The sequence below is a fragment of the Neopsephotus bourkii genome, unplaced genomic scaffold (assembly GCF_033783945.1).
Source record: "Neopsephotus bourkii isolate Nb327-2 ecotype Australia unplaced genomic scaffold, CSIRO-AGI_Nbou_v1 NB_1624, whole genome shotgun sequence".
Lineage (NCBI taxonomy): Eukaryota > Metazoa > Chordata > Aves > Psittaciformes > Psittacidae > Neopsephotus > Neopsephotus bourkii.
Window position 1 is genome coordinate 3,358,272 of NW_026902099.1, and position 13,534 is coordinate 3,371,805.

Here is a 13,534-nt window from a genome sequence, read left to right on the forward strand (position 1 = left end):
CTAACCCTTTGCTGTGACTACTACAAAGCACCTTTAATGACTGAACACAACCATAAATGTACTCTGTAGATCCCTCTGTTGTAGTTAAACTCAGTAATAGCTACCATGCCCACAAAAGGACTGAGCCAGGTCAGTCTCTAGCTGCAAAGAATGTAGGATGAACTCAGTAGTCTACAAGACTTGATTTCCAGCATACTAAGATGGATATTTCTCTTGCCTTTTGCTATGGATGAGAATGGCATGTGTTCCCCAGAACTTTATGAAGTGACACAGCAGCCTTTTTAATAAGCTATGGGAGCTAAAGAAAAACAGTTACCCTGCTCTCCAAGAATGCTGTCCCTTTCCTGTAAAGGCACAGGAAATCCCTGTGCACCCCCCAGGAAGAAAGGGTAAGCAGGAAGAAGGAAACTGAATGTAATGGAAAGTAAACATGTCAACTGTTAAAAGAGTTACCAGCAGTGACTACAAAAAAAGAAATCCTTGTTATACTTAAGGGCAGCAAGTACAGTGACACTTCAGCTATTCAGTGTTTACAGAGTTACCCCCTCTCCTCCCATTACTGCCTAATTCCCTTCTATGCAGGCCACTGGTGCTGTTGTATTATGCACCATCTCCAAATCAACACCAAATACAGCAATGGAGTAGATACAGTCAAGATGAGGGATTGTTTAATTCTCCAAAATGGTCAGTGCTTAATGGCATAGACCTATTAACTGCATGCCTTAACATCTTAACAGTTAAGAGAATACATGTTCCCCATACGGTATCAAGAATAGCATTGAAGATAAAAGTGAGCACACAAACACAGAACTGTTATATACAAAAAAAGTTTAATTGAAATACCTGTATAAAAAATATGATCTCCATACATTTCACACTGTTAAACAGAAGAAAAAAAAAAAAATCCAAATCCAAGCTGCATAAATGCAACTAGATCACAGAAACACAGCTATTAAAATAAATTAAGGTTTATGACTCTGCCACTCTTACCTTCCAGAGCTAATGCACGGAGACTGTACAATGTCAATAATTTAAAACCCTTCCAAACAGCATTACTTTACATTTCTGGTACAGTAATACCAGACAAAAGGCATACCGACTAACTTTAAAAACTCTTTCTATTTCCCTTAAATTAGACTTTGTACAACACTTTTCCATCTTTCAACAAAAACTGGTAAGGTCAGAATTTTTTTTTGTCTTTTTTTCTTTTTTTTAAACAAAAGTTGACAGGAATGCAGAAAAAAAAGTGCCATGGGCAAACCACTAGGATTCCCATGGGGAGAAGGAGGGGAAAAGCACAGTGTTGAGTAACTATAACCAAATAAATTAACCAAATAAATAGCCACAGCTGAAACCTGTGGGAAGTCTTCTAAATTCCAAACAATAAATAACTGTATAATACATGGGAAAAAACAAGTTTACATAAACACATTATACAGGTATGGAAAAAAAAAAAAAGTCCTTGAATATTGCATTGATTGTGCATTCAACATGCCCATACATACTTTTAAGACTCGCAGGGTGACAAAAGGCCAGGGGGAGTTGAAAAAGGGGCTTCTCATGCCCAATGGTAGAGAGATGCTAAAAGGAACATGAATAAATGTTTCTGATAAAAAAGCTGATATACCTGTTCATATTTCTGTGCAGGCTATGGGAAATATTTTGAGCAGCAGAGGTGGGTTGGATTTGGAAAAGGACTGGGGGAGGGGGGGCAGGAGTGAAATGTCTGTGTTCAAGTATTCCATCACCAGTGGATGGGACTACTTCATTCAATCACCGAACATGTTCTCCAATGCATCATAGGAGCTGCTTCCTCCAGCACAGAGTCTAAAGGGAGCAAATTCCTATAATGAACTGGATCTTCTTTGGACATACACAGCTCAAAAAAGAAAGTCCCACTGAAGCAGCTTTCAAAAAGGCACTCAAAAGCAAATAAAATCTAGTCCAGGCTCTATGAGAGCAAAAAAGTTTACCATGTATTCAAGAGGTCACTGCTTTCTTAATAAGGTCAGTCTTTGACTAAGTACTGGCCTGCATCTCGCAAACATCAGCGTTTCCAAAGGAAATCTCATTCCAAAGCAGAAACCAGCAAAGGGGGAAAATAAAATCAAGTCCCTCAGACAAAGATTCAACTACAGAATAATGAATGTATTTTTCTAGCCCCTCCTACGTATTGGCAGCAGCACTGTGGTCTTTCTGCTTGTAGCTCCCCTCCCAGTGCGAGGTCCTTAGTAATTCACAGACTCTCGTTACTTGAACTTGTGCTAGATACATCAGTATCAAGGGTCCGTAGCCTAATGTCACAGTCCTCGGACTTCACGACTTCAGATTTATGCATCCATTGATGGTCAAAAATTTGCTCAAGTGTTGGTCTGTCTGAAGGCCTCAGTGAAAGGCACCATTTGATCAGCTGTTGACATTCTGTGACAAAAAAAAAAAAAAAAAAGAAAAGGTGCTTTTAGACTAGGAAAGCAAAAGAATCCTAAATAAAGAGATGCACCCATGCAAGGTCAAAGGTCTTCTATTAGAAGAAAACCCGTTGCTTTTATAGTGGTCAACTCACCAGGTGAAATTCTTCTCCTGAAGTATAATCGTCCCCTCAAGATTTCTTCATCTTGCTCAAAAGGGATGTCTCCGCAAACCATATCATACAGCAAAACTCCCAGAGACCATACTGTTGCTGACCTCCCATGGTATCTGTGGTATCTGATCCACTCTGGAGGGCTGTATACTCTCGTTCCTAAAAGGAGGAAAGAGACAAAAATTTGAGGTTTAGAGCATTTCCCCATTGTTCAGCTCATTCTAGCAGGGATAAAATCAAATTCATAAGCTTGCCATGCAGTACTTAAACAAAAAAAAACCAAAAAACAAAAAACAAACAACTTCTTATTTCTCATGTGCCAAAGCCATTAGCGGTGTAACGTCAGGTCACCCGCGGGGTTACACCACCACCAGACTTGGCTCATCCGGTCGTGCTATCCGCTGCAGGGCCCAGCGCAGCCCATCAGCTGACTGTTTACCGAGGCAGCTCCTTTCACTGACCACGTGGCGTCTGCAGCATCGCACCAAAAATAGACACAAAAGGACAAAGGGGGCTGGCGGGCGGGGAGGGGAGGTGAAACCCCGCTCTGCCCGTGTGACACCAGGCTAATCCGCTTTATCCAATTCCGCAAGCCAGTAAACAAAATAGGGCCGCTTACCATTTCTACGTTTGTAAGCTTCCCCCCCCACTGCTGCCCTGCTTGGCCGGCTCTGCCCCGGTCCCCGCCGCTCCCCGGGTACCAAACGGAACCGGGTGATGTGCAGCGGGGCTTCGGGTTTCACAACAAACAGATGCGAGTGCGGCAGCTGGGGAGGAGGAAGGTGTGAGGGAAAAAGTTCTCCGTTACACCAGGGCTGGGGGAAACGCTCCCTCTATCACACACTGGCTTATTTCCAGCCTTTCCCCATCCAAAGCACCAAGGCGGGCCCCAACGCTCATATCCCAGCTTTTCAAGGGAGCGTATGTATCCCCATCGCTTTAAAATCTGCAATGCGGGATTTCCAGGACACTGGAAAAAAAAAAAAAAAGGGGGGGGGGGGAGGGAAAGCTACCGCTTTAAGTTAAAAAAAAAAAAAAAAAAAGGACGCGTATAAAAACTGCGTATCCACACATGGAAACATCTGACACTGTCGGAGCCTCCGTGTAAACAGATCGCCCTCTAGGAAAAAAAAAAATCGCATTTTCCAAGACAGGGAAACATAAACTGCTGCGTCACTGCCTGGAATCGCTTCTTCCCTACGCAACTGAACACCCCCTAAGCTGCTTCGGGTCCAAAGGTTTCCATTACCGATAGACCCGATATGAACCCCTGTGTCAGCCGCAAGGCTCGCTACCAGGGGGTGTCAGGATCACAAGAAACGGCGGCTGTGGGGAGGGCATCACCCGGGGTGGTTGGGCGGGCGACGAGGGGCTGCCCCAACCCGGGCTTTCCTGAGCGCCAGGGTGGGTGGGCACGTACCATCAAAGTCGGTATAGACTGTGTCCTTGAGAAGGGCCCCCGAGCCGAAGTCGATCAGCTTCAGCTCGCCTGTCCTGAGGTCAACCAGGAGATTCTCGTCCTTTATATCCCGGTGCACCACACCGCAGCCGTAGCAGTGGCGCACGGCCTCCAGCACCTGCCGGAAGAACCCGCGGGCCGTCTCCTCGTCCAGAGCGCCCTTCTCTGTGATGAAGTCGAACAGGTCCTTCACCAGCTCGGGCCGCTCCATGATGATCAGGTAGCCGTCGGGCCGCTCGTACCAGTCCAGCAGCTTGATGACCCCTCGGAAGCCGGAGCCCACCTTCTTCAGCAGAACGATCTCCAGGGGCACCATGACCCCGCTCTGGGCAGAGAAGGGGGCGCGGGTCAGCGGCGCGGGGCGGGCGTAGGGGCGGGGGGAGGGCGCGGCCCCCGGGCCCCCTCCGCCGCTGCCGCAGTCCGAGGGGCGGGCGCGGCGCTGCGGCGGCAAACCCCCGCCAAATTCCCTCCCGACGCAGAGGCCGCGCCAACGGGGCGGGCCCCGCCGCCCACACAATAGCCCCGCCGCGCCGGAGCCCCGCATCGCGCCCGCAGCCCCTTCCCCATCGCGGTACTTACAATGGTGCCCCACTCGGTCACCCTCTCCTTCACCACATGCTTCACGGCGACCTGCGGAGCGCGGAGGAAAGGAGGCGCGTGAGCTGTGGCGGGGAGGGCATCGCCTGCGCCCGCAGCCCCCCGCGCCGCACTCCCGCCCGCCGCCATCCCACGGCCACCCCCCGCGTCCTCCCGTCCCGCGGCTCACCGGCAAACCATCGGCGATCCTGCTGCCCGCGTAGACGGTGCCGAAGCCCCCGCTGCCCAGCACGGAGCCCACCTGGTAGACTTTGTCAAACGGCTCCTTCTCCACTTTCACTAGGGAAACGAAAGGGAAACGCAATGCGTTAGTGCCCGCTGCCGTGCTGCGCCGGGAATCGAAAATAATAGCAATAAAAATGCCCGTTGGGCGCTTATTATGCGCGCTGCCCTAGTTCTGCCCAAGGCTTTTTCTTACTATATTTGAACGGAAAAAGAAAAAAAAAATCTTCTATTAAAAAAATAAAAAAGGCTCCAGAAGTTCCGGGGACAACGAGGCACTGGCCCCAGCACCCGGTAATGCGGAGCCACTCCGCTCTCGCAGAGGACACCCCGGCGCCGCTCCCGCCGTACCTGGCTGGAGGATCTTCACCGGCAAGTGGTCCATGCTGGTGGGACTGCAGATGTGAGCCAGCGAGCCAAACTTGGAGAGCAACATCTTCCGAAAGGCGGGGGGGGGGGTGGGGGGTGGCGGTGAACGGCGGGTCCTCCGCGGTGGCACCGCCGGCGTCCTCCCGGCGCGGCTCTCCTCCCCGAGGGGCCGGCGGGCCGCTGAGACCCTCCGCGCTCCTGTTCTCTCGGCCGGAGACGGACACCGACTGAGTCCCCGGGGGTCCCCAACGACGCAGGTCCACGCGGCGGCGGCACTAATTCCTCCGGTGAAAGACGGTTGGTTCAGGCGTCGCTCTCAAAGCACGAGAGCCGCTCGCTGCGCGCAGGCAGCAGTAGCGCTCGACGGAGGCAGCCGGGTGAGCTCGGAGCCCGCCCCTGCGGGGGCCGCGGCGGCAGAGAGCTAGCTGGGCGCCGCAGTACGAGCCGCGCGCCGCCGAGCCTGCCCGCGCGCTTCTGAGCCGGCGGCGCCGCCGAGCCGCCTCTTAACTCACAATGTTTTGGTGCGGGCAGAGTGCGGCGAGCGCGCCCAGGATATCCCTCCGCGGGGTAAGGGAGGGCGGGGCGGGGGGGGGGGCAGGGAAACACCTCTCCCTGCCGCCACAGCCGGCCCCTCCCCTCAGCGCCGGGGCGCCCGCCTTGCGGCGGTCGTGACTGCAGCCTCCCGTCCCGCCCCTTCGTGCGGGCGAGCAGGGGGAAAATGGGGGTGCTGGGAACTATTTATTTGTAGTAACCGGCGCGCAGCGTTACAGGCTGTCTGAGGAGCGCATCACACATTAGCGGCGGAAAAAAAAAGAAGGGCGGGGGGGGGCGGGGGAGATTCTCCCCTTGCGTGAGCAGCCCCGCGCTACCAATCGCGGCTCCCCTTTTGAAAGGGCTGCCGGCGGGGCCAATGAGGAGGGGCTTCATTTGCATGCGAAGAGCAGGGCTAGGCGGCTACGGCGGGAATGCCGCGGCGCGAGCGGCACGACCCGGCCCCGCCCCACTGCTGCGGGAAGGTCGCCTCGCTCCGTTTCGCGCCACGGCGGGCAGGGCAGATCAGGGCATGGCATGGCTGCGGTGTGCGACTCCCTGCGGCTGGTGCTGCCGCCATTGCCGGGGTACGGCGGTCTGCGGCCCTGGCAGCCCCCAGCACGGCGTGTCAAATCCCGGTCACTCAGAAAGCCGGTGTTCAACGACGAATCGCGTGGCGCGCTTCCCCCGCCCCTCCTTCGGCTCCCTTCTCGGTGCAGCCCGGCGGCGTGACAGTGCCGGAGGACGCGGGGCGCCCACCCTCCGTGCCTGCTTCTGTCGGTCATCTTCCCTGTGCGGAAGCCCCGCGGGGCCGCTGCGGCGCGACGGCGGGCGCCGGTGTCCCGGCGGCGCGCCTCAGACGAGCTGAGGGCTTCCCTGCCTCCCTCCCCCGCCCCGCCCGGGAGCCGTGCCGGGAAAGGACACGAAGCCCTTCCCGTTTCCGAGGCCTGCCGCTGCGCGGACTCGCGGGTCTTCAGCTCTCCCCGCCCCGCAGGGGGCGCTGCATCAACAGAAATCCAGGCGAGCTGCGGCTGCCGAGGCTTCCGCCCCCTCCGCAGAAGGGTGCCGCAAGCGAGGGTCCCGGGAGCCGGTAGCGGGGGCTTGAGGGCACTGCCGCTTGAGGCTCCTGGCACCGGCCTTGCCTGAAGAGACGCCCAGGCAGTTGGGGAGTCCATGAGGAGAGGAAGGCCCGAGTGCACACACGGGATCTTGCCGAGTGTCTGCCCAGCAAAATCTGTGGGCCACTGGCTTAGAAATCACTTAGTCCTGTGCTGGGTGGCTATCATGGTAGCTGTTGTGGCAGTTAACGTAGCGTACTGCTCAGATGCAGATGAACGGAGAAACGGCGTACGAGGCTGAAGCTCAGTCGGGGAATACTGCGGCGTTTGTAGAGAACGGCAGCGCGCAGCACCTCATCCCTGCATGGCCACCTCTTTGACAGCACTGCAGTCCTGGGCACTGCCACTCGTCTGGCAGTCCAGGGTGCATAATGGTGGTGTTTCATGGCCCGTCAGTTGACAGCAGTGAATTTGGAGATGTCGCGCCTGCATGGGGATCCCTAACGTGAGGGTATTTTTGGACGATTACTTGAAGAGTTGGCAGTCTTTCCCACCCTGCGCACTGGGAGAGCCTTGCAGTTGGCATTGTCTGATAGTAGTGCTGTAATCTCAGGCAGTCATGCCCATAAACAAAGCAAGGGCTTTTAGGGAGAGGTAATATCTTTTATTAGATTAGACCAGCTGATGTAAAGGTCAAGCTTTCAGGCGCAGTTTCAACCCTTCATGTTCCAGTATGCGTTTTTTTTTTTTGAAGCTAGATCAGTTAGGCTGTAAGTTACTACCCCTTGTACAGACCATGGTGTATGCAGAGGAACCAAACTAAACCATTCATTTTATTGAGCAGCTGAAGGATTTGGGAGGTTTCATGTGTACACGTTTCTTAAAGCTAATGATTTGGATTGATTTATCGGATAGGGCAGTAAGAAAGCTATTTTATTTTTTTGTTAGTATTTGATATCCTGCCTTTTGGCGATTTCTTACCACATTAAATAAGTCTTTAGCAAGTTTCTTCAGACAATGGCAAATGCATGCAGTGCTTGTGCTTATTGCTGCTGAAATGTAAATGGGTACAAACAGTAGGGAGATTTCATGATCTCACAATACATGTTCCAGGTTTATTTTAAAGAATTTTGCTGTATCTCTTTTGCTATAATCCTTGTCAGTTACTTGATGTAAGTATTGTTGTAAATGGAGAGGAAGTGTTTCTCACTTCTAAAATGAGATCTCTGGTTATTGAAATAGTAAATATTTTTAAGGGAGAAAACTGGCATTAAATATTAATATTCATAAATGTGAATTATTTAGGAAATTGACACTGCAAGTAGTTACTAATTCTTGCTTTTTTACATGGCTAAGTGTGAAAAGTCACTCATGTATCACTACGGTACAAATGCAAAAAACATCAGGCCTTTTCATTCCAAATGCATTTGCAGTTTCTGATATCCATCTCTGTGTTGTCAGTCTATGGTAAGTCAGTGATATACCTGCCTTGAACCTCTTCAAGAAAATAGTACAATTTCCTCAAAATCTTCTTGACCTGAAGTTGCAACTTCAGTTGTGTCAGTTGCAATAGTTTGAGTCAAAAAGAGTACAGCATGACTGTACACATCTGCATTTGAAGCAAAATGGTAATCTGAAGACCAGAATCAATGTCTGGTGTTCTGATTTTGATTTGTGTTTTCACAGCAGTGGAAAAGGGAGGGTATTTTATGTTTAACATTAAAGAAAACAAGGTAGCTACTGTAAAAGTGATAAGGGGGTATTTGTTCTTTGTTCACTTAATTTTGGCAGACAGACATTTCATTTTTATACAGCTACAAGGACTCTTGGTTTGACAGAATTACAGATGGATCCCAGACATGGAATTTGTTTTGTCTTTACACATAAGTCTTTCTTGGGTTTGTGGTGCTCCTTTTGATCTGGCTTGGAACATGCAGTTCAGTGGTCCTAAACTATTATAGTTGCAGAAATATTTTATAAGCTGGTTTTGTCCTCTCTAGCAGTGGCTTTGCAACATAAATGGAAAATCATTCATGAGTAGGATGCCAGTTTGTTCTTTGATGTACAAATCATTTTTCTGTGCAACAGTCCCTGAGCAGGCATGAGTTTGTCAGGCACAGAAATATGGAAGACCCATGGGAGTTTCTGCTTGCAGTACAGGGGCAGTACCAGCTTCAGGCTACCTTTTAACGTCTGTGTGGATCCCAGTTCAAAGTTTGCTGTGGCACATCAGGAGCTGTACTGGTAGCATCAGTGTGCTCTAATAGATACCTATGGCCAATGTAGGTCTTCTGGATGGGACAGAGTGCATAATGAGACCATAAGAAATGCTGCTAAGAATGTTCTAGAAGTAAAAGCCCATTAAAATTGATAAAATATTGGTATTCCCAGGTTCCCCATTCTTGTATGTCAAGGCTCCTAGCCATCTTTATGACTGTTCGCTTGCTTCTCTTCACTCTCTTTTATTTGGCGAGAGAACAAAACTGAACATAGTGCTCCAGATGTGGTTTCATATGCGCTGAATAGAGGGCAGTAATCATGTCCCTTGACCTGCTGGCTATGGTCTTGCTAATGTAGTCCAAGACGTGGTTAGTCGTCACTACCACAGGGACACACTGCTGACTTTGTTCAGTTTCTGGTCCACTGGATCCTCTCCTGGAGAACAGCCTGCACTCCTCTGTAAGTATATCCTCTCCCAGATGCAGGACTTTGTGTTTATCTTTTTTGGAACATCAAAACAGATGTGTGTTACACACTCATGCAGCTTGTTGAGGTCTCCCTGAATGGCAGCTATATCTGCCAGTATACCAGCAGCCCCCTTGATTTGGTGTCACCTTGTACTTCCTAAAGGGTCTCATAATGCAGGTCATGGACGAAAAGTTTAAGTAATATCAGCCCTTGTACTGAGCCATGGGAAGGTCCCTTCCAACCCTTACTGTTCTATGGCTATGAATCATGCTAATTTGTCTTCAGTTACTAGCTACCCTTTGAGGCCAATAATCCAGTCAGTTTTTAACCCACCTTTGTAGTCCACCTGTGTCTCCACAGTTTGGCTGCAAGGACCCTAGGAAACTATCACAGGCCTTGCTAAAGACAAGGATAACAATACTTACTACTCTAACCTCACCCAGAGAGCCTGTAATATAGTTGTAGAAGGCAATCAGTGGCTAGACACAGCTTGCCCAAGATGCCCAAGATGGCTGTTCTCAATAACATTATTGCATTGTATGAATGGAAGTGGTTTCTGTAAGTATTTGCTCCACAATTTTCCCAGCGACTGAGAGCAGGTTGGTCAGCTTGTTATCACCCAGATCCTTCTCCTTACAGTTTTCTGAGACAGACATAACATTTTTATCTGATCACTGTGTCCTTTCAGGAGGGATAGAGAGTGCCCTTCCAAGGACATTTACTAGCAGTCTTAGTACTCTCAGATGTACCCTCTCCAATCCCATGGACTTATATTACATTTCCAGCTTGCGTAAATAGACCCTAACTTGGTTCTTGCTCCTTGATACGAAGCTCTGTGATGCCTGAGAGCAGACCTTGCCAGTAGAAATAGACAAAGAAGGCCCTGAGTACCCATGTGCTGTGTCACAAGGTCACCTGCTGTATTTAGCAGCCAGCTGGCCTAGCTTTTACTCAGTCTCCCATTTGGCTGCAAAAATGTTGTTACCCTTGACATCCTTGAATTTTAACTGCGCACAAGCATCAGCCCTCTAATTCCATCCCTGCAGCCCTGGGTGATGCTCCTGTATTCCTCCTTGTCATGTCCCCACTTCCACTTCCCATATGTCTCCTCTTGGTTGTTGAGCTCAGTCATATTCACAGTGCCACTAAGGCAGGCCCCTGCTATACCTGCCTGTTTACTTGCAAGTAGGGTGTCTTGACTGTGTCAGGTTTTGCAGAAAGGTTGTAGGGCACTTTCAGCAACTTCACTCTTTCCTTTTGACCATGTGGTAGTGGGGGGTAGGGCTATGGGACACTTGTAGAAATAACTACTTGTCTGGTGGAGATACTTGTAAGCTAAGGGGATGAACACTGACCTTTTATCAGGGGAGTATTAACTTAAGAGTAGGCAGAGAATATAACCCGTTTGATTCCGTGTGAGACCAATACTGGGGTACTGTTAAATGAAGGTAGCAAAACTGGAAAGGGTTTCAAGGAGAATACAAGTTCTAGCACCAGTCTCTTAAAACATGGAGCTTTAATAGCTCTATCTATTTTGTTTATTTGGGAGAAGGTTAAGGAGTGATCTCTTACCATCACAGTCTAGAAGTATCTGTGATGTATTTTTTCCCCAACTTGTTATTTCACAGCTCTTTAAGTTTCACACAGGAAGAGTTTCCCAGCTTGGGAACTGACATAAACCAGCAAATTATACAAGTAAAGTACAAGCAGGTAGCAGATAACTGTGGATGTAGTCCTCTGTTAATTGAAGACCTTGTATTGAAACTGGATTTAAAATAGGACAAGGAGATATGCTCATGGTTAAAAAGAACTTAGATTTGATGCAGAATTTGCATTAGATACCATGACATTGTGTCAAGGGAACTCAGACTGGAAAGTCTCTGCAGCATTAATATTTATGCACTGAAGGGCATGGCTTTCCACTGAACTGAGTTCTCAGGACCTCATCTTCCACTGTTATGCAGGTGGTACATTCTGTTCAGTAGAGATTATACAATTTCAGCAACTGTTTTCCGCATTTCAAAAAGGTATTGGAGAACTAAAGTGAGATCAAGGAAGGGTAATAAGAATGACTGAAGATATGAAAAAAAACCCTCTTCTGAAAGATTAGGTCTTTTTTTCACTTTAAAGAGAAGATTAAGAAAAGTGATGCAGTAAAATAGTGGTCTAGGTACAATAGATTAGATGACCGTGTTCCCTGTCATCTAACATGAGCTCAGAAACATCAAGGAAAATTAAAAGGTAACATTCAGAACTGATAACCCTCCCCCCTCCTCCAACCTGTAATTACCTCTACTTATAAAACTTGTAATTAGAGTGTGGTACCTCACTACCAAGTCACAAAGGCCAAGAATGTACAAGATTAAAAAGAGTATTGTGTTTTTTAGGGATAGCAGGAATATTCAGAGTTATAATTGAAGCATAAAAATAATAGAAGGGCTATTAAGTCTCAAGTTGCAAGGTGGAAACCAGCTTTCTATCTTGTAGAATAAGATGAGCAGAAGGCTGGAGCACCCTTATGAAGACAGGCTGAGAGAGTTTGGTTTGTTCAGCCTGGAGAAGGCTGCATGGTGACCTTCTAACAGCCTTCCAGTACCTAAAGGAGTTCTTACAAGAGATCTGGAGAGGTACTTTTTACAAAGGCACGTAGTGATAGGGCAAGGGGGAATGGCTTTAAACTGAAAGAGGGGAGATTTAGATCAGATGTTGGGAAGAAATTCTTCATTATGGGGGTGGTGAGGCACTGGCACAGGTTGCCCTGAGAAGTTGTGGCTGTCATATCCCTGGCAGTGTTCAAGGCCAGGTTGGATGAGGTTTTGAGCAACCTGATCTAGTGGAAGGTGTCCCTGCTCATGGCAGGGCGGTTGGAACCAGCTGGTCCTTAAGGCCCTTTCCAACCCAAACCATTGTATGATTTTATGATTCTAATTTCTACTCTACGTAGAGATATGTTTCTAATTTTAAAAGTAAAAGAAGTAATTTAAAAGAGACTGAAAGGAAGGTTGGTGGTGGAGGATTTAAATCAAGAATTGTTATAATAATATAGTGGTTGTAATTATGGGCATGATGGAATAACTTCACATTTTAAAGTGCAATAGGTGAATGCGCTTTGGACAACAGTTTAAGTTTTCAACCAGTTTTATGGCTATGTAAGGTCCTACTTAAGGCTTTGCAAGCCAGAACTGAACAGTGTAAAAATATTTACACATTTCCTACTACCTTACCATCACTTCCAGTGTGCCTCCATCTCCACTTTCTCCACTTTAGCTTCTCAACCACCCTGTAATGAGAAGAGTGCTGTAAATTTTCACATAATCACAGAAGTAAGATTTGCCCCTTGAACCACATACGGGAAGAAACCACTGGATTACTTTGAATGGGTGTGCCCCAGCATTCTGACTGGTGAGCTGCTGGTGTTCCTGACCTTTGCTAAGCTAAAAGAATGTAATTATTAACCTGCACATGCGTCCCACATGTAGTCTTCTGCAAAACCATTGCTGGTCATTGCTAGCTTCATTACTACCAGCCACCAGCAGTATCACGAGCAACCTGAATTACTGTGTGTGTCTTTGTGCAAAGGATCCTCAATACTGTGCTAGTGCATGTGATTGACAACAGAAGTTCACGTGGAGGGGAAGGTTACGTACCGAGTACGTTTTTTCTGTAAGTGTAATTGCTTTTGTCAGCGTTGGCCACACCTTTATTTTTTTTAAGTCAGATCAAGTCTATGAGAAGAACAATTCTATTTAGCTTATACAGAAGGTTGATACCTGCTTTGTTAATGTATTATTAAAATTGGAAAAAAAAAAAGGATGGGAAGGGATGAGTATCATTAAGTGATCTTTGATCAAGGCTCAGCTGAATGAACTCCAACGCTTTTACTATAATTAAAAATGTAGTGACTGTCCTTGCTCAGTGTTTTATGCATAGATAACTAAGGTATGTACCATAAACTACATATGACTTGTGGTCAAAGGACACTTTACTGTATATCTTATCTGTAATAGTATAATAACTTTATGATCAGAA

General features: G+C 48.1%; 1 protein-coding gene across 1 annotated transcript; it reads right to left on the bottom strand.

Moving 5' to 3' along the window:
- Positions 1 to 811: 811 nt before the first annotated feature.
- PIM3 (Pim-3 proto-oncogene, serine/threonine kinase) lies at positions 812 to 5,707 on the bottom strand. The gene is made up of 6 exons (XM_061372915.1): positions 5,211 to 5,707; positions 4,807 to 4,916; positions 4,620 to 4,670; positions 4,002 to 4,365; positions 2,564 to 2,740; positions 812 to 2,421 (listed from the first exon to the last, which is right to left on the bottom strand). Exons 1-6 carry the CDS (start codon positions 5,293 to 5,295, stop codon positions 2,237 to 2,239), a joined length of 972 nt encoding a protein of 323 aa, XP_061228899.1. The 5' UTR covers positions 5,296 to 5,707; the 3' UTR covers positions 812 to 2,236.
- Between the last annotated feature and the right edge of the window lie 7,827 nt (positions 5,708 to 13,534).